The 21650-nt window shown below is 46.5% G+C and overlaps 1 protein-coding gene across 1 annotated transcript in view; it reads right to left on the reverse strand.

The window, feature by feature from the left end:
- Positions 1–11740: 11740 nt before the first annotated feature.
- The window catches only part of Setd3 (SET domain containing 3, actin histidine methyltransferase), a 72205-nt gene continuing 62295 nt past the window's right edge, over positions 11741–21650 (reverse strand). The window contains exons 9-13 of the mRNA XM_036205854.1: positions 18897–18971; positions 17736–17902; positions 16820–16905; positions 13984–14144; positions 11741–13019 (exon numbers count right to left, since the gene is read on the reverse strand). Of these exons, the coding sequence (XP_036061747.1) occupies positions 12624–13019; positions 13984–14144; positions 16820–16905; positions 17736–17902; positions 18897–18971 (885 nt within the window). The 3' untranslated portion in view covers positions 11741–12623. The remainder of the gene's footprint in view (positions 13020–13983; positions 14145–16819; positions 16906–17735; positions 17903–18896; positions 18972–21650) is intronic.

Here is a 21650-nt window from a genome sequence, read left to right on the forward strand (position 1 = left end):
AAGGGTTCATTTCAGCTTCACATCCCAATCACAGTTGGTCACTGAGGGACGGCAGAGCAGGAACTCAAGGCAGGAACTGAAACAGAAGATGCAAAGGTTTACTCCGCGTCGCTTGCTTTGTCTGCTTTCCAATAGAACCCAGGACCGCCTGCGCAGGGATGGCTCCACCCACAGTGGGCTGGGCCCTCTCTCACCAATCACCAATAAGAGAGTACGCTACAGCCTTGCCCACTTGATGGAGGCATTTTCCCCTTGATGTTTCCCCTTCCCACATGGCCCTAGCTTGAGTCAAGTTGACGAGAACTAACTAGCATGCCATCTCTCCTACCCTACTAGGTCCATGTTACCTAGGTTGGATGGAATAACCATCGCTGCCATCAACTATCTTCCTGGCTCAGCTGGAATGGACTCTGCCCCTCTCGTTCAAAGAGTCGCAGGCTGAGCAAGCCGTGGAGCCGGCCACCCTTTCTCTGTAGTTCTTCTGCAGCCTCAGTTGGTTTGGATCGATAGGAAGCCATTGGGCTTGCATTATTCAAGCTCATGGAATATTCAGGCGGCTGGGCAGAGGAACAGGCCTGTCAGCACTGGCGAGCTTTTTCCTCCCAAAATGGCCCCATGGGCTGGGGAAGCCGCAGGCTCAAAAGGCAGCCGGTACCTTAGGCTGGGACAGATGTGGTATCCTGTCCTGACCCAAGAGGGGGCTCTACTGTCTCCACCCCCTGATGGATGTCTTCATTTAGAGAATACATTATTGAGTACAAGGCCTCTTTCCAGCCAGACTATTGGACAAAATAGCCCAGCTGTGTCCCCACTGGTAGGGGCCCCAAGTGCCAGCAAATCGATTTTGAGCGTACTGGGACTGTGAAAACTTTTTGTAGTCATGGACAACCCCTGTGGGGGACCTCACTTCCAGGAGGAAAGCCTGGGATTTAGAACATCCTGATTTTAGCACTACTGTTACACAGGTGACTGCAAACAGGTCAGACACATCAGCTTGACAGGTCTGGTTCTCAGTGGTTGTGAATGTCACCTGATTCTCTGCAAGATGTCAAGAACTAGATTCCACAATTCCAAAAACAGGGGATGAGTTTCCCTTGAAGCTTTGCCCTACAGATCCCTAGGAGATGGCTCTCGGGGTCGGAATGCTGGAGAGTAGTCTAGAATTCCAGGATCATCAGCTTGAGGATCCTGGTGGGTTCAGGGAGGTGGTTCTAGAACCGGGCACTCCCAGTCTGGAAAGTGGACACACCTCATACAAATTTACTCTCTCTTCGGGACACAGCCTGTGATGATTCATTTCATTGTCAGCTTGACTGGATCTGGGGTCACCATGGAAACACACCTCCGGGCAGGTCTGTGAGGAGCAGGCAGGTCTCACTGAGGAGAGGAGACCCATCTTCAATATGTGGAACCATCTCATGGGCTGGACTCAGAGAGGATGAAAAGGAAAAAGGAGAGAACAAGGTGGGCACCCATGTCCATCTCTCTGCTTCCTGACTGTGAATGTGCTGTGGCCAGACACTGCACACTCCTGCCACCGGGCCCTCTTCACCAGGGAGGACTGTGTCCCTTCAAACCACAAACTTAAGTGAACCTTTCCCTATTTACATTGCCCTTCATCAGGTATTTTGACAGCCATGAATAATGTCACTAGTACAGAGCCCATTCAGGAGAACACAGCTGATGGACAGAGTGCCTGATGGGAAGAGTGAGGTCAGGGACCTTGCTGTGTCCTTGGAGGTTCAGATCAAAAAGAAAGGGTGGGAGATTCTTCGTACCATGTGACCAGCTGAGCTGCCCTCAGGGGCCATCACTGCTCCTGCCTTTCTGACCTGGGTGCAGATAGCTGGTCCCCTCCCTTGGCATCACCTGCTGCCCTTGGAACTCAGAAGAACACCTTGTGCCCAGGAAAGCTGCTGCTCACTCTTCTGCTCCTCAACTGTCTCCTGAGCTCTGAGAGATTTGGGGCATGGCAGCTGTGGTTTGCCTTCAAGTCTGTGTGTGACTTCCCCATGGTTCTTCCTCTTCACTAATGGGAAAGCTGAGGCCAGGGTGCTCTCTCTGGTCCAGAACAAAGTTTCCACATGCCAGGCCCATTTACATAGAGAGCTGGGCAGTCCTTTGCTGGGGGCCATCCTTGCCCTAAGGCCCACATGGGTAAGGGCTCGTGCCCATGGTGTGGAGACAGTGTGGTAGAGGAGAGGTTTCCTCAGTGTGGCAGCAAACAGAGGTAGGTAGGGTAGGAGAATGAGCCAGGCATGCTGGGTCAGTGGGCTGGGCTGGTCAACAGTGGCCAGCAGTGGGGAAGCCAACTCATGCACAGAGCTGTGTTCAGCTTAGCTCAAGACCCCCCCCCCCCCGCCTCGCCCCCCTTGACAGAGAGGCAGCCGCAGCCTGTGCTGCTATTGGCTGAGTTTTATCACTCGCCTGAGAAGCCCTCTCCTTTTTCCCTTGTGTGCTCTACCAGTCTCTCAGTGTTTCATCTAAAAAACAAAAGCAACACTTGGACCCTTCTGTGCTGCTACAGTTGGTCTTCAGTTCTTCTTGCACTTTTCAAAAAGAAATGTAAAAACGCCCTGTGCAGCCTGGCAGCTGGCTCCCCGCGCTCCACTTGCAGATAGCCCCACAGCCCTGGGCAATGTCCAGAGCTCTGGCATTAGCCCTGCCTTGTCCAGCAAGTGACAGGGGAAATGGCAGGGCAAGAATTCAATGCCAGGCTGGCCTGACCAGGATGCAAGGTGTTGTTGGGTGTTGATTTTGAGCAAAGTTTAGAGAAACACAGTGGTGTCTGGTTCCTGACCCAGCTTCTCCCAGGTCAATCCCTTCTGTCCCGAGGTCATCAGTACACACAGGTGGCAGGAGGTGAGACTGTCCACTGAGCCACAGACCCCAATCCTATTCAGACTACACCAAATTGTCCGTTAACACCTTTCCCCATTCAGAGTCCCATCTAGGGGCTCATCTTGCTTTGATGTCCCATCTCCTCGGTCCTCTCCCATCTGACAGTTTCTCGGTCTCTGCTTTGGCTCCCAGATGCTGACATTCAAGAGTTATTATGTCTAGTGTCCCCTTGTGTTAGGCTAGTCTGATATATCCTCAAGGCCAAACCCAACTTGGCCATCTTTGGTCAGAATCCCCGGAGGCAACACCACATCCTTGCCATCTCATGCCATATCAAGAGTGTCAATACCTAGTCACTGCAGACACTGACCTTGATTCTTGGTGTCTGCCTGGCTTCCCCATGGTGAAGTGACCATCTCTCTTCTGTAATTCCTTCAGGGAGAGGTCCCTGAGACCTTATGATCCCCTTTCTTTAGACGTTTTCCCACAAATATTGACACCCCTCAGTGGATCTTCAAGGCAGCAATTGCCACTGTGGCTTTCCTACATTCTCCTCCCTTGGATATAACAATTAGAACCTACAGCAAGGGGCAGCCATCTCTCCTCCTCATTTATCAAGCCGATCTTGGACTTGTCCTGGTTCAGACTTGCTTTTATTTTCTCCTGGGTACCACAATTCAAACTCTATGTATCTTCTAGGCTGTTTTGAGTGTCTTCTTCTCAGCCCCAGAGTCTTTCCCAGCTGGACACTTGTTTATCTGGAGGTAAAAACTGTCCGTGGAGACGACACAGCAGGTAAAGGTGCTTGCCATCAAGTCTGACTGATGGCCAGCATCCCATCCACAGCTGAACTCCAGAGTACCTGAGTGTCACCTGGCCTGCTTGGAAAACCAGAGTCAGCTAGAACAGCTCCCCTGCCTCTGGCTCTGGTAGTTCCTGGGTGCCCAGGCTAGCCCTAATCCTATTAACTGCAGGGAACTCGGTTCCACATGGGCTCAGGACAAACATAGAAGATGCATCTATCAGAAAAGGGAGCCGGGGCTGGGCCGGTGCAGAACAGCACGGTGGAGAGGAGGTGAGGAGGTCAGCTGGGACTGAAGGGAGACTACTATGTGGGCAGGGAGGTGGGCACTAGGAGGCAGCAGGGAGGCATACTTGCATACCTTGGGTGAGATCCCAGGCTGGTGGTGAAGGGAAACATGTCAGTCATTTTTCCCACTGTTCCCTGGCCAGACAGCCTGCTTTAACAGTGTACCCTGCAGTGGGTTCCAAGTATTAGGTGTGCTCAGATTTAACAGTCTGCAGCCTGTGGGGGCTGTCTGCAGCCTGTGGGGGCTATTTCCGGCCCAGCAGATGCTGCTGGCAGCCCCCCCCCCAAGAGTCCTGTGCAGGTGGCTTTTGCAGCACGTGGCACAGGTTCCTGAGGATTTTCTAACAGGACTTCTGTCAACTGAATCGTGTCAGAGTCATCTGACTTCATATCTTTGATAAGTTATCCTTCATTTTGCATATGTGGACATGTGTAGATGCCTATACAGACACATGTGTGTATATGAATCTATACAAATGTATATGCATACATGTGGAGACCAGAAAACAACCTTGAGTGCTGTTCCTCAGGAGCCGTCACCCTTATTTTGAGACAGGGGCTCTCAGTGGGTGGAGCTCACCAATTAGGCTAGGCTGGGTGGTCAGTGAGCCCCAGGCATCCATCCACCTGTCCTGGGGTAACAAGAATGAACTACCACACCTGGATTTTCCACCTTTTACTTTACTTACTTGGAGTCAGGGGCACAAGCATGTGGAAGTCAGAGGACAACTCTCAGGGCAGGGGATTGAACTTGGATCACTAGGCTTGTCAGCAAGAGCCTTCATCCACTAAGCCAACTTGCCAGCTTCATGCCTGGCTTTTTAACATAGGTTCTGGGGATCAAACTCAGGTCCTCATGCTTGCAAAGCAAGCACTTTATCCACTAAGCCATCTTCCCGGCTCTATAATTTATAGATCTTAAAAGTATGTAGTCATTTTGTTTCCATCCACCACGGCATCCGCACTCAATCCCAGGCAGAAGTTGGCAGAATTGTTAGAAATTAAGCATTATAGTCAAAGTCACCATTCTAACAATTTCCCAAATTGCACATTTTTAAAGGCTATTTTTTAAAATTCAGTAGACTCAAGTTCTTTTGGCTGAGTTAAATGAGTTGGATGTCTTGCTCAGCATTTTCTGGTCATCTATTGTGTAGACAGAATAGTGGGGCCTGGGCTAGGCTAGCCACAGCCTAGGAGAGAGGCAGACCTCAAGAAGCTGGTGGGAAAGCAGAGAGGGCCCAGCAGGCACATGAACAATCTCCCAGTTTAGCTTTGGTACTGTGTGGGTAACAGCTGGGACACAAACTATTGTCTACTCAGCACAGAACACTACAGTGAGAGATTGTTTCCCCAAAGCAGCAGCAACTATGGCCTCAGGTCTCCCAGGAGGAGCCAAAAGCCCTCTCCTTAGGATTCTGGATGGGTGAGGAAGGTAGGTCTCAGGAGGTAGGAGGTAAGGTTTCTCCTGGGTTCCATAGGGCAACATGGCAGCTGTCCTCTTCTCCCAGTCAGCATTGCCACCAGGGGGCGCAAACAGAGAAGGGAAAACTGTCCAAGACAGGCCTCCCCCAGATCCAAAGGGAAGGTGGCTGGGAACTGGATCAGGGAGGCTGATATTGTTCAGGTGGCAAGAGAGGGCTCTGTGAACTGCCTTTTTCCCCACGCCACAGATCTCTTTCCTCATCCCTTCCAAGGTCCAACATGAGTTGATCATAGTGGGTATATGATAGGATAGCTGGCCAGAACTGTGGGGTGCCTTTGTCCTTAGCCTTTGGTCACTGTGGCTTGCTGTAGATCATTGTCCTCCAAGAATGACAAGACTACTGTCCTCTTGAACTGTTAAATAAGATTGGGCTAATTAACTTTCTGCCATGGACAGGAGAGGCTCCTGAAGTCCCACTGATACTCCAGGTTTATCAGCAATTAATGGTTGCTGGTGGTGGGGATCACAAGTCCAGACCTTTCCCCAAGGATATACAGACTGTTAATGGTTGCTGGGAGAGATAATGGTATAGCTACCCATAAGCTGCCCATGCTCCTGTGATTCCAACTAACCTCATTGGTTAAACCAGGCTGAACCGGAATTGGACAGTTTCTTTGGTCTCAAGAACATTGGCTTGTCGCCCCAGGAAAAGCTCACATAACTTGGCTGCACTACCAGCTCGTCTGTGGCTGTGTGAAGGCTGCAGCCTGGTGGTGACATTTTGATTCTTAACCCAACTTGTACTTTGTTGCTAGTTTGTAGAAATGACTTCTTTTAAAATGTGCAGATTCGATAGCTGAAGGCTGAAGTCTGTGTAATTGAATGGCTGGAACCCTGAGATGGGTTAACGAGCGCACATACATTATCCTATTCACAGCACACATTATTTGGGCTTAATTTTTCTATTTCCCAGGCTTGTAATCTACTTTCCCTCCCATCAGATACACAGCAATTCTATTCTTCCAGGGTCAGCTGCTTCATAATCATCACCCTGACAGCAGGACTACATCCTTGTTCACTTAATAACTATTTATCATCCGCTATCTTCCCACTTTCAAAAGGGAATAAGTTAAATGCTCCAGAAATTGGAAAAAATTGAAATTTGACCTTTATTAACTGGGTTAATTGTCAAAATCTCTGCTTGTAAAAAAAAAATTAATGACCAAAAAGTGTAACTTTTAGAGTTTCAAAGATTAGGTTAATGTCCAAGGAAGTATAAACTTTGACCTTTTTGACACATGTCACGAGCAACAGCCATTCTAATAAATTGCTACCTGTGAGCAATTATAAAGCTCCCCCTGTATCCAATCAGGCCACTTAATTGCTGCAGGAACCCCCGGCTTCTTCCCAGACAGCCTGCAGAGCCATCAGATGCCTGTGGGAACTGATTTTTATGTTTGTTGTGGGGAGGTATACTTTCTTGTTCAATTGGATTTCTAGACTGGGAAATGGTCACTGGCAGATTTGAGCTAAGACTGACACAGGAAGTCATGACCATAGGCTCAGGGAGGGTCAGTCACTCACATGGAACTTTCCACTTGTTGAATTGCCCATTCAAGGTGTGCTGGTGTGGGCTGTGGTTTGACCATGTGCTAAGCGCCTCCGAGTTGGGCTGAGGGGTTCCACATGCCCCTATTTCAGGATGGACATCTGTGAGCTGGTGCTAGGGAACAAGCTGGGTCCCACAGATCAGTGACATGGGTTGCTTCAGTGTAGCCAAAGGGAATGTGCTTATTGGGTCACATCAGGCAGCTCACATTTATCTGTAACTCTAGCTCCAGGGGAACTGGACACCCTCATCTGGCCTTTGAGGGCATTTGCACACACATGGTACACATAAACTCACTCAGGCATACACTTATCCACACAAAAAATAGCTAGGTGTAGTGATACGTGCCTTTAATCCTGGCAGCTGGGAGGCAAACTCTGGTGGATCTTTGTGGGTTTGAGGCCAGCCTTGTCTACAGAGAGTTACAGGCTAGGCAGAGCTCAATAGTAAGGCCTGTCCTCCTCCCACCACGGGCATATTTTAAAAGTTGTAGACAATATGTTTGTATAGAGGAAGTTAGGTTGAGAAAGAATATACAGAGACATGAGTGCGGTCTGGCAAATTTCCCATTAGTGACTGAAGACTGGAATGTCCCTTAAAACCTAGTGCAGGTGGAATGTCCCCTATGGGACTATCTCTAGGCTGAGTGATGGGTGGGGTGGCATCCTTTTCTATCATCTTTCCTGGTTACAAGAAGGTCATGTTGGCCCTGGTTGGCCCAGCACATATCAGACACCCCAGTGACTGCAGGATGATGTCAATGTCACTGACTAAAGTGTATGAAAAAAAGCCCGGAATGAGACCATATATACAACTGGTCATCTTTCCATTGACCAGCAGTGACTGGACCTATACTTGCCACCTATGAGGAAATGTCTTGACCACCTGCTCTAATACCTGTGGGTGGCAGGTGCTATATAGCCACCAGATGCCCACTGGGATGCTGAGGAAGAAACCCCTGGGGGTTGTGTCCTCCAATGTCTAACTCGTAGCAGGATGAATGTTTTCTTTGCATGCCCCTTGTTACTCCTTGGCCCCCAGAATCCAAGTGCCTCCATCCTTGCCTACTTCAGGTTAAAGGCATGGAGTCCTCAAAGGAAGAATCCTGTTGTCTGCCACAGAGCAAACATGGAGAACTTAAGTCTCCTGGCTTTGGGAAAATCGAGAACTTGACTTAGGGAACTCCTGCAGAGAGCATGCTGTTCCAAGTTGCTGATGCTGTTAGTACTTGAGTCATCAGCTCCCACAGCACCCAACACGTGTGGAGACTCATGGGCCCAAGCTGGACTCCACGCTCCTCCCCACTCGGAGTCCAGTTCTGCACAAACAACACTGCAGTGGCTTTTAGGTGAAGCTCCACCCACCTTTGCTAGCAGGGCCACAGCTGCAGGGCTTCTACTTCAGCATTTGCCTTAAAAGTGTGTGTGTGCATGAAAGACAGAGACAGAGAGAGACACACACACACACACACACACACACACACACACAGAGAGAGAGAGAGAGAGAGAGAGAGAGAGAGAGAGAGAGAGAGAGAGAGAGATAGAAAGGAGGGGGGAAGGGGGGAGACGGCAGTGGCATCAATTTGATCCAAGAGCAGACCAGGAAATAAAGTTCCATTTCTGTTTTGTTTTGTTTTGTTTTTTTCCCTGAAAGAATCTTTCTAAGACACCAGTTCCAGTCCCTTTAAAGTCCAAGAAGTGTTATGACCAAATCCCTGGCTTTAATTGTCTTCCTAGTATCAGCACTGAAATCACTAGATAACATATGCCCAACACTGGTTATTGCAACAAATACCAATGACTAGAAAGGAACAAACTTCATGATTGGGGCAAGGTGGGGGGCAGGCAGGCGGGAATAACAGGAAGTTTCCATCATTTGCCTTTTAGGACTTGCTCGACAGGATGCTCTGGTGCCAGCTGTGGTATTATTTCCAGAACTGTACGACTGAGGTGCATGTGGCTCTGACTGCCATCTCTTGCTGTGACTTGAGTCAGCTGTCATTTCCATCAACATTTGGGGCTTATTTTGAGCTATCTGTAAGATGTGAAAACCGAGTTCACAGTGACATTAATATGTATAAAATAACATTTTCAATGTACATGGGGGATATGACAGCAGCCTCCTGAGCTAAGGCCATGTGTTAGAATCCCAGGGAATTCTCCCCCAACCAGAGAGCCCTCTCCTTTCCCAGGGATGTGATTAGTGTCTTCAGCTTATGCCGTGATTCCTTCAACAGCCCAGGAAGCTGGCTACTGAATCTTACTACATCCCTGGCATTCTTCCAACAACCTCCCATGTCTATTCCACTCTGTAGTCAAGAAATCCAAGCCTCTTACCAAGGAGTAGGTGCATGTCTGTAATCTTAGCAATAAGGAGGCTGAGGCAGGAGGATCATGGCCTGAACAAAACCTTTTTGAAAAAACAAAAAGAGAGAAAGAAAGGAGGGAGGGAAGAAGGGGAGAGGAAGGGAGGGAAGGAGGGAGGGAGGGAGGGAGGGAGAAAGAGAGAGAAAGAGAGAGAGAGAGAGAGAGAGAGAGAGAGAGAGAGAGAGAGAGAGAGAGAGATTATCAGTACAGTTGTTCTGGGTCCCAGACAGTGGTAAAGGTGGTGTGTCAGGATTTACTTCAGGTCCACCCGACTTCTAGGCTATGGTCCTGCTAACAGACTCAAATGCAGACAGTCTGGAAAGGCCCCAGCAGTCACTGACACTGTAGTAACAGCTTGTTTAATGCCACCCTGGAGAAGGGACTTCACATGAGTGAAAGGTGGAGAGGTTCAAGGGCAGAAAGAAGGCTGACATTTCCTGGGGAATAAGGTCATTAGAGAAGCAGCTACTCTGGGGTGTCCTCAGGGTGTTCTGTGGAGATTTTAAGCAGATCTCAAGACACACCTTTATATCCACCTTTTCACATTGGTTCTGGTGATCCAAATTCAGATCCATATACTTTGCAACAAATACTATCCAACCGGTCACCTCTCCAGCCCCCTGGCATTTTTATTTATTTTTAATTGGAGACAGAGTCTTATGCAGGCCAGAGATCTTCCTTTCTCCACCTTCTCAGTGCTGGGATTAACAGATGTGTGCCACCATACTCCATTATGCCATGGGTTGGACCCAGGGTTTTATGCACACTAGGCAAGCACTTTGCCTACTGAGCTACATCCCCAGCCCAGTTTTCTCATTTTAGGTAAATATTTAATTCAGCAACACTGTACATAATGGGAGCCTGGAGATATTATTAACATATTGCCCCATCTCTCTTTAAAACATGAAGTGCACCTTAGTGAGCCTGTTTAGAAACTACTGGGAGAAAACAATCGATTGCTAGTGTGTAGGGAAAAGTAGGTGTTTTTGAGGCCAGTGAACCTCTTACAGGCCAGGTGGTGGTGGCAGCACTTCTAAGACTGCCCTCGGCAGCCTCTTGTCCAACAGCTCTAGGGAAAAAGAAAACTTCAACATGATGTGAGAGGAAGATCCATCTTCATGACATACGGCATGAGGGTTCTTCAATACCCTCCATTTCTGAATGGGGACACTATGGCTTCTGGGGTCTCATGTAAGTAGCACTTAGCCTGTGAATAGGTAGGAGACTAGCTGTGTTCCCCTCAAGAGTCCCTGTAGGGAAGCCTCTGCCTCTGGAAAGCAGTATTGCTCAACAGCCACTATGCCTTCGGACATCACACTCACAGTCACTTGGTGGTCCAACAGCTCACAGACTTTGTGATGGAGAAGTGATAGAACAGACTGTGGGGCCCCAGGAATGGGTGTCACCATGTCTGTCAAAGGTGCTCTGGAGACTGGGGTTGGAATCCTTTCTATCTTCCCCAGCAAATAGTTTACAATCTACCCCAAGCTACAATGCTCCTTTACCCCAGGACTGTACACGTTTATGCACAAGACATTTTTAGCATGAGGCTTGAAAGCTTTTAGTCTAAGCAAAAAAAACTATCTACAAGCAAATTAATTAGAAACTTATTGTTTCAGCAGCATTAACCAGAAGATTCAAGCACACAGAGATCACTATGCAAGCTCCCACGGACAGTAAAGTGTCCCCAGTATAAGGCTGACAAGAGACTTGGCGTGACGTCTTCTCACAACAGCAGCAGGTAGTTACAGATGAGCCCTGCCTCACACAAGCCTGTACTAGCAACCAGTGCAGCAGGTGAGCCTGTCCAGCTGAGATCTAAGGTCCTGCCCAATGTACTGCCCACCTGAACCCAGAGCAGAGAGCCAAGCAAATCTTATCCATGTCTCCTCTGAGCAGGAAAATGGATGCTGTATCTCTACAGCTCATATCAAACCACAGTGAACCATTTACACAGTAGTTTTCAAAATGAGCTCTGTCTTTGTCAGTTCAGATATCATTGATGACATAAAAATGTATGGTCAAAGAAAACTGGACATGAATCAGTAGCCTGAAAACTAGATGCTTTTTGGTGACATATCCCATCCATTCCTCCAGAGGGACACTGCCCCACCCTCCACATCCCCTGAAAGCCAACCTTCTCTTCTCTCTCTCTTCTTTCTGTGGCCTGTGATCCCTTGCCGCCTGGGATCCCACTGGCAGCTTAAGAAGGAACAGGGCTGCTGCAGGCCTCTGGGCATCCAGGCATGCTCCCATCAAGTCTCTGTATCTGTGATGAACACAGCCCGTGGCATGGCAAACGTCCCCAAGTGGTCAGAGAATATGTGGCATGATGGTCTGCATAAAAGCTTGACTCAAAGGGCCTGCCTACTTCCAAAGAAAAGGAACAAACAAACAAACAAAAACACCAGTCATGTTTGTCTTTTAATAAGGGGTTTTACTCAAAAGGGTAGCTTTGAAAAATCTCTAGCCTGTGAAAACTGGAAAAGCCAAGGAGCCAACTCATCCTGAATCCACTGCATGAAGCTGTGGCGGCTGTGTCTGTGAGAGTCCACTGCCATCACTGGAAGAAGCCAGTGCACCTCTGAAATCAGAGTCAGCATTTAAAATGAAGGAAGAGGACACAAGTCCTACTTTGATTTCAGGAAAAGGACAAGTTTTTAATACAGCAAAACAGAACACAAAAAGAAAACAAATCCTTAGAAATCACTAGATATATGTGTGTATTTATAGAATTAAGATCATCATCAATATTTTAAGCCATTAAAAATCAGGTTGCCACCTTACCTTGTCTTTTGGTACTGGGGATATTATTTTTAAGGAGGAAAAAAAAAAAAAAAGATTTGCCCAGACCTCACTTGGCTCTCTTTCCACTGTGCCTCATCCCCACTGTCTGCTGAACACCTAGAGTCCGACCTTGGCTCCTCAGCAGGAGGCAGAGCCAGCTTTCATTCTGGAGTAAGGATGGTAGGCCTGCAGAGCACAGCTGATGGAGGACTTCAACTCTTCCCCAGGAAGAGACTCAAGTGTCTACAACTGACAACTGGTCTGCACAGTCTCCCAAAGGCACCTCCTCCTCCTCCCTCTGTCACTGTTGACTAGCTCAGCCCAGAAGCAAGATGGCAATCTTAATCAAAAAGGGAAGCTAGATCTTTAAAATAACTTAAAAATCACTTTTATATAAAGCAGCAAAAACATATTTCCTCTCTGCGAAAAGAAAAATGTTAACAAGGAACACAGCAATGTAGTGGGCTGTCCACAACTTCTGCTGACTGGATTCCCAACGAGTGCATCTCAGAGCCGCTCCTTTGCTTCGCCCATGCTGCCTGAAGACTCTTTGGTCCCATTAGGGATCACGTTTTCCCCATTGACGAGCCCGTTCTCAGAAGCCTTGGCTTTGCTGACAGTCTCCGTGAGGCTCAGAGACTCCTGCACACCTGCCTCCTCCTCCAGCTTTCTCAGGACCAGAGGGAGCCTAGAGTCCCCCACACCGCCCTCTAAGAGTCCCAGGTCACTCTCTTCGTATCTGGGCAGCGGAGCCCTCTCCTCCATGTGTTTTCGGTAGTATTCCCGGTTCATGGCTGCGCTCTTCACAGCTTTTTCCAAAATTTCCTTTTCACCCAAGCGCAATTTGATGGCCATTGTGGCACGGACAGACAGGTCAGGGTTTTTCAAGACGATCTTATCTTCCTGGGTGGGGGATGACACCAAATTAATGACAAGAACTCTAAATCAGCAAAGCTGCCAAGGGCAGTAGGTCAGCCTGAGGGGGTTAAGGGTGCTAGAAGCTATTCAGATCACCTGGTAACTTGATGTGCCCAACAAAACTAGTTTGACTCATGAATCTTACATAGTAAGTTGTATCGCTCAAAACAAAGGCCAAGTCAAAAGGAGCCAACACAAAATGGAGGGCGTTACTCACTTTAATCACCTTGACTGGAGCCTTCATGCTGGGCCCAAGGTGAAAGACATGAATTAAAGACTAAGAGACAAATAAGCCTTCTAGTCAGGCCTGGCGCACAGCCTATCATCCCAGCTAGTCAGGAAGCTGAGACAGGATGATTCTATGTTTAGGACTGGGTGGACTACAAAGTTCAGGGCCTGTCTTTGTGAGGATCTGCCTTAAAAGTAGAGAAGGACTGGGGTTTTGTTGACATGCAAGGCCCTAGGTTCAATTCCCAGTAATGCACCACATTGGATCAAAAGAGACAAAAAGAGAAGGTGAGAGGGGGGTGGGGGCAGGAGGGTGACAAAATTTTTTAAGCTAAATACAAATTCATGTCTGTGGCATCATATGAATTAAAAGCAGTTTTTAAAAGTACTAAATTTGAGCCAGACAGTCATGGCACATGCCATCCTAGCACACAGTAGGCAGAGGCAAGCAGATATCTGAGTTCAAAGCCAGCCTGGTCTACAGAGTGAGTTCCAGGACATCCAGGGCTACACAGAGAAACCCTGTCTCAAAAAACCAAAAAAAAAGTGCTACATTTGTAAAATTTGTCAACAAATCAGAATGCTATTAAGTATAAACATGATAAACAGAAAAACACTGATACCGAATAAAGAATGTCAAATATACATTTTGCAAAGAATCAGAATACATTAAGGACTAGAAATACAACAAAACATGATCTTCATTCATTGATCTAATTACCTCAATTGTCGTTTTATATGTTTTTAAAAGAAGTGAGGCTCTATCTTCCAGAAATGTCCAAAGTTTGACCTCATTGTCCCAGCTGACAGGAAACTCGGAATTCCCCAGAGTGAAGATCCTGTCAATGGCACTGTCCCCTAGCAAGTGCTCTTTCAATTCCTCTACAAGAAAGACATACAGCAGCCAGTCAGGAAGCAGCAGCTTAGCCCTCACTTGAACAGGCCACCCTCTTGCTCTCTCACAGCACCAGCATATTCCAGCCTCTTTCAGACTCTCCAAGCAGAACCCAGCTGAGCTCCAGGCCAGGAGGTCAATGAGGCTTCCCTGAAAGCAGTGTATAGACTCGGCACTACCAACGCACCCCACTCACCACTTTCTCAAAATGGACACTGAAGGCCTTCGGATAGGTTCACTCTATCTGAAGACATTCTATGTCCACATCCCTCACTATCATAGAACTGCTCTTTCTAGACCCTGAGCGACAACCTCAGTCCTGCCAACTGGGTCAAAAAGACACTGAGATGGAGCTGAAAAAATGGGTCAGGGTTAAGAGCACTGGCTGCCCTTCCAGTGGTCCCAGGCTCAATTCACAGCACTCACATGGCAGCCTACAACCCTCTATAAATAACAACAGTCCCAGGGTATTCAATACTCTCTTATAGCCTTTGTGGGCACTGCACACACACGATACATAGTCATACATGCAAACAACCCATATACATAAATAAATTAAGATGAAAAGAAAATGTCTTAAAGACACTGAGGAGAGTCACTATCACCCTGGGACCCTCCAATTGGTAATTATGTGCCCCATCTTGTAACAAATAGGCCAAAGACAGGAAGGAACAAATACATGGACTATAGAAATCTTAGTCGAGGAAAAATGAGCCTCTCTCTCACTTATCAGGAATTTAAATTACACATAAACACAACCTCTCACCACCTTCAAAAACACATGTAAGAAGAAAGAATTCAGGAATGGCTCTGAGCAGTTTATCTCCTGCCCATCCTATTCAGTCCAACACACACACCCATGCTCCTTATGTAACTGTGAGACAGTAGCTCTTTCAGAGCAAAATGCCCTACAGCTGTCACTGTTTACAATTCAAATTGAGGAGCTGAGCTGCCAGCAAACCAAACTTTTATTAGTATTAGTTGGAGTAATTCAAAGAATACATCAATTGTCTTGACATGACAAATTGTCTTCTGATGACTGAAAAGAAACTAAAGAACAGCAATAGACATAAAATGATTTTTTTTAAATGCATGTTATCTGATGCTTAAAAAAATGACTATCCAGTTCTATGGTAAAATTCAGGGTTTTAGATACTTCACTCGTCAGTTTATAACCTTTGTTTAGAGATAAAGATCTTTAAAAAAAAAAAAAAGAAAAGAAAAACCCACTTCCTTAGAAACAGAACATTCTTTCCAGAACTCTCCAATGCTAAGTCACTGCTGTCACTCTTCCTAGCCCCAGCTCACACTGCAGTGTGGGAGGCAGAGACTACTCTTCCTCTCCAGCAGGTGTGCAGAGAAGCTAGATGATGCTCCCATGACTGGGGAAGAAACATACAAACAGCTGCTGGCCTGACCCTAGACCAAACCAGGCATCCCTTCCTCAGAGGTTCCCAAGTCAGTCCCCTCCCAAAGTAGCCTGAGTCTGGCCATCCTGAGGACTCTCTTTAGAGAGCATCACACTGCTCCACCTTTCTCCTCTTTCCCCACATGCAAAGACACTGTCTCCAACAAGAACTGCTCCTTGAATTCTATTACCTGCACATTAGCAGGGACATGGGGATGTCTGGTACATGGACTCTGGAAGTAATGCAGTTGGTTCTGAGTCAAGGTTGTTCAAGTCAATCCCCTGCCTAAGCTTCCATGCTCTTTGAACTGGAGACTGCATCAATGCAACAGGAAACAGCTCACAAGGCAGAAGAGATGAAAATACAGGAAGCACCATGTTGAGCATGAAGCACATGGTGAGCACTGCACAAGCTACAGGGGCTGCCATTATCAGCGTCTCTCACTCTCTTGATAAATACGGAAGAAAATTCCACAGCTCATCCTAGCTTGTGCTCACAAAAGCTCCTGCATGAGTGGTGGTGAATCTCTGGAAGGTGTCTGCTCTCCTTGTCTTACTCTGGGTCTGCAAAAGCGTCTATATTGCCTACCTGTATTCTAGGACTAAGTTTTTGCACATCCAGCTCCCTGTCAAGGCCTGAACACACAAGAGATGGGAGCAAGACAGTAAGGAACAGCCACTTCTCTGTGATCACAATAGACTGCTCTAGCCAGCTGCACTTTCCCTAATGCTCAGGCAGCTTTGTTCTAGAAAACCACTTCTCTGTTCAGTCAATCATTCACTTATTCTCTAGTCCAGCCATTCTCCATAGGACTGAAGGTAGCTTAAGACAGCAGGCCCCATCCCTTACAAATGACACCTGGGACAGGTGATCTGGAGCAGTCTAGGAGAACAGAAGCACAGCGAGCTCTGGTGACTTGTTCTAAGGCACTATGAAAATAGGGTGAGCAATCCATGAATTGAATCCCTCCTGGGTCTGAAATAAGCAGCTGTGTCCAGGAACACTCTGTCTAATACAGCTGCTGTCTGCAGAATTCTTTACCTTCTCAGGATATCTGGATTCTGCCATCCCAGTGCACAACAGATTAGTTCTTTCTCCAATATTGCCAACTTCCCTTTATCAAAAAGTGCTTCCCATTTCAAGAATTTTATCTCTAATCTAACCCCCCCACCCCCACACACAATGCTTTACATTTTCACAATTTAATAAGAAAAAAAAATCTTTTTTTTTTTTTCATCTGAAATGATTTTTACCTTCAGTCATGCAGAATACTCGGAGAAAAGCCAGAAGCTGGGCAGAGATGGGTGGCTCAGTAAAATGCAATGCAAAAACACTGGATCTGAAAAACCAAAATCTGAGGTCAGCCCCACAGCTCTTCCAGAGGAAGGTGCCCAGGTCCACACACACAGCAGTGGTCCTCAAGGAGAGCCGAGCTGAGCCTCACTAAATGAAGTCATGCACTTGGAAAGCATGAAGCTGGTGGGTGGGGAGGCCCTGTCAGGCACTGGCCATCCCTCCCATGTCTGCTGCCTCTCAGGCCACATGCTCATGGTGAGAGAATTAAACACACCCACAGTCCTTAAGACATATTAACAATAATTCATGTTGAGTTCACACTTTATCATTAATCAAATATTGACAAGTTCAATAAAAAAAAAGTCCAGATAATCCATTTTCATTAAGAATGGTTCCTCTACTCCCTGGAGGACTAATAAATCATAATTCTCATCTTCTTTACCATTTCATACCTCAAATGCAAGAAAATTTTAAAGAATCTAACCAGAAATTCATGGAATCACTGAGGATCATGACTTCATTACAGAAACTAATGGTGGCAAAGAATTAAATAAAACAAATTGATCCAGGTCATTAGCCTTTTCAAGGTGAAAGACATTAATGATACCAGAGCACTTATTTAACTTAACGAGGACTGCAGGCCATATTCCCCAGAACTGGCTGTGAACACTGCTAGTGACACAATTATGTCTATCTGGAAGCGCTGGTAAATCACCACACAGCTCCAAGGTCTAAACTTGCTGTGTAATGGGGATAAAGGGATTAAGACACAGTACTGTGGAGAAGTTTTATTAACACACCAATTAAACACTAAGCAATGGAAATACTGCATGGACCACAGGAAAGAGCCAACCCATGTTTTTTTCTACTTACGTTGGGATGCCGGCACGAGCCAAGACCTCGGCCTTCATGGCGTAGAGCCTGTCACTTTTACTCACTCCAAGCTTTATTTTTACTCTGTCGTGTGAATTATTGTCAAAGAAAAAACCACTGTGGATCACAAACTCTGCATTTGACCGAGTGCCATAAAAAATGTAAATCTGAGTAAATGCAGTGAAGAAAAAAATAGGACATAAAACAAACTTAGTATGTATTCTTCAAACAGAGCAGAGCAAAGGCTTAGTTCTATATAGCAATGTTATTTTCCATCAGTAGATAGACTTTTCACCACACACCCACTTGGTAGAGCATGATGTATGGAACATGAAGATGTGCAACCCTTCTAACTTCCCAAACTATCTAAGGAGAGGCAAGCCAAACATATGTCTACTACTAGGCAGGGGAGAGGGGGCACATGGAGATGCTGACCCAGGACTGCTGTGCCTCTCATCCAACCCCAGCCAGCCCCTCTGAAACTGTTCTTTATAATGCGCCATGTCTTCCTTTCCTTCAGAAACAGAGGAACATTCTAGAAGAGGCATTTAAATTCACTCCTGTCAGAAACCCGCTTCCACAGCCCGTGCACTTCCACACTAACAGAGGGGTCTGAACTTTTCTCAAGAGCAGGTCAAGCAGGAGGCAGTGTCTGTCCCTGTATTGGTTTTCTACTGTGTGCTGGTTTGTGCAACTGATAAATGCAGAGATTTACAGATGCATATTTCAAAATTGTTGGGAAACTTACTTGTGCTTCCATCCAAATTATTAGATAAGAAAATGTACATATCACAGTGAAAAGTACAAGAGGATAGGAATGATTGTTCTAATTCCCTTAGGTTTTAGTTACCTAAATCCCACCTCTTTATAAAGGAATGCAGCTTATGAAACCAAACATTTGTTTCAGTATTGTAAAATAATATCTACTTGGGCTAACAGTGTCACATATAGTGGTGTAAGTGTACAAGGAGCTACACTGTTTTCCTTGTGGACGCAGTGTAATTCAAAGCATCTTTCTGTCTCAAGATTTGGTCAGAAAACAATCCTAAGGATCAGTGTCCCAGCTCCTCCCTATGCCCAATACCTCTTAAGATGACCAAAGCCACCACTTGGTGCCCACAGGTTGGCTCATAGCTCATAGTGACAGAATGCTGAACCTACCTGATCTCCAGCTTGAAAGTCCTGTAGGGCTACACACTCACAGCGGTCATCTTCCAGGTTATAACCAGTTGTGATCTAGGCAGGAGAGAAAGACAGGGTGATAAGGCAAGCATCCCTTGGAACAAAGGTGTCTAGGGATGCTTACAGGGACAGCAGAGACTTTTTTTTCCCCATTTTTCTTTATTAAGAAATTTTCTACTCACTCTTCATACCACCCACAGATCCCATCTCCTCCCTCCTTCCACCCCCCAGCCCTCTCTCCCAAGCCACCCCATATCCCCACATCCCCCAAATCAAGGTCTCCCATGGGGAGTTAGCAGAGCCCAGCACACTGAGCCTTGGCAGGTCCAAGCTCCTTCGCACTGCACCAAGGCAGCAGAGACTTTCAAGGGTCCAGCAAAGAGCTGGTGAGGATGTCTCATTTCCATGGACACAGAGACTCTATGGGAGATTGTAGGTCTGAACCATTGTGCACCACTTCTAGGTCTCTACCAAACACATTATTATAAAATTGCTGCCTTTGAGCCCTGAGAAAGGTCTCCACAGATGACAAAAGTCACAGGCCCACATGCAGAGTGTGTGTATGTGTGTGTGTGTGTGTGTGTGTGTGTGTGTGTGTGTGTGTGTTGCTCTGGGGTACCTGTATTTACTTAGAAGTGTTACTTTTATACAACCTGTAGTGAGACATCAACATAGTGGGCAGAGTCTAGTTCAGTGGTGGAGCACTGCATAAGGCCCTAGACTCTTTCACCTGCCTAAGAATGAAGAGGACAAGAAAAGGGGCTGCTTCTACACTATAGACACATTTTCCTCTGTAATTACAAAGTCACCCAAGACTTTCAGGTAAGCCAAGGCAAAGTAAGGAATTATTTCCTCTCTTTCCGCTAAGAGATATGAATGTGAGCGTTTCTAAGCCCATATGTTACAGACAGTACAGAAGTCTCCTCCTACACTTGTCTTGACTTGCACTCTTAACTGCCCAGGAACTCTTAATCACCTTTTGAATCTTTTTATTCAGTTTCTCCTGGTAACTACGGCTCTTACCCTTGCTTTATTAGCATCTGCAAAGCCCTTCTGAGTAGTACAAACTCCAGTACTGTAGTTCTTCTGCTGACCACACAGTGACTCTGGATAATGCCAAGTTCCCAGGAGGCCTCAGAACATGGTGTTCTCTGCCATACAGGCCACTGTCCTATTCCCTCTTACATGGAGCTACCTTTAACTCCTGCTCTGCTTTGAGACTGTGAAACCTGTCTTCTTTCCGGGGCACCTTCCCCCATTTCACCTCCCTTCATCTTCCCCTCTCTAGCTGCTACCACATATATCTGCATACTTGCCTCCTCAATTCTCCAGGAGACCAGGAGTGTTCTTCAAATCAGAGTCCCCAGTGCTTGATGGACAATCCCTAACGCCTGATACTGCCTTTGAAAAGACTGCCTTGAGGGACAAGGCCCCCAGTGTGGTAAACAGTGCATTTTGATGCCCCATCCCTGAACACTGCCAACCTCCTAGACTGGGTAAACTTGTCTGGTTCCTTTTGGCCCCCTTCACTCATTCTGGAGAATCAAAGACTCACCTATGTAGCATTATAGGAGGAAGAGTATGACATGATTACTCGCTCAAGCATACTGAGGATATGACCAGTTCAATCTTTTCTCAATTTCCTCCTAGTGTGTATCTATTGCATTGTGTATGAAGAAGAAATGAAGTAATGTATACTTATTGATTCAACTTGGAAAAGACAGTGGAAAAATTGAAGAAACAGGTCACAGCTGTGTCCATGTGTCCTGCTGTTTTGTCCTAGGCCAGAGTGTGTATGCTGGTGAGTTCAAAGCACCAAATACTAGAATATGACAGACCTCCCCTCCAAAAAATGAAGAAATGAAAAAAGAAAAGAAAAAAAACAAAAACAAAAACAAAAACAAAAAAAACCCTGCCTTAATGGATCCCCAAAACAATGGGTGGAGGCGGCTGTAGAGCACCTGTGATTCCCTCAGACAAAGGAGCACAACAAGGTCATGGCCACACAGCAAGTTCAAGACTAGTCCAGGCTACAAAAGACTTTATTTAAAAAAAAAAAAAAAAAAAAAAAAAAAAAGATGGGACCATAATACATGGGCAATGCAGGAAATGCACAGAGGACAAGAAGGGGGCTTATGTGGCAGAGAGGTGATGTGACAGAGGTAGCTTACAAAGAATACTCAGGGTGGCCTCATTTGATGACAATAACTTTGAGTCTCATTAGCATCTGAGGAACAAATGTTCTGGGCAGGAGCAGCAGCAAGCACAAAGGGTCTGAGGTGGACTGTAATGATGTTAGGGACAGCAAGAAGCCAGAGGTAGATGAGACTGGGCTTTTGCTCTAAGTTTGGAATCTAAACATCTTCAACAGCTAAACAGAAGGGCCCTGAAAGATTTTTCCCATACTGACCAACAGGCATCACACACCATGCCCTGTAAACACCACTTATGAGAATCCTTCTCAAGTAAACTGAAGGGCTTCAAGAAAGGAATTCTGTCAGTTCTGTTCATTTTAGACAGATCAGGCAAGATTTAAAGATGCGCATTTCCAAGATGAGGGAAATGGCTCAGTAGTTAAAACACTTGCTGTGCAAGCATAAGAAACTGGTTCGGATCTCTAGCATCTACATTAACTTAAACAAATAAGCCCAAGCATAGTGGTGTGCAGCTTTGACATTATCACAGTGGATGGGGGTTGGGGGTCAGGTAACCTCCTAGACAGCCTAGCCAAAG

The sequence above is a fragment of the Onychomys torridus genome, chromosome 14, assembly GCF_903995425.1.
Source record: "Onychomys torridus chromosome 14, mOncTor1.1, whole genome shotgun sequence".
Classification (NCBI taxonomy): domain Eukaryota; kingdom Metazoa; phylum Chordata; class Mammalia; order Rodentia; family Cricetidae; genus Onychomys; species Onychomys torridus.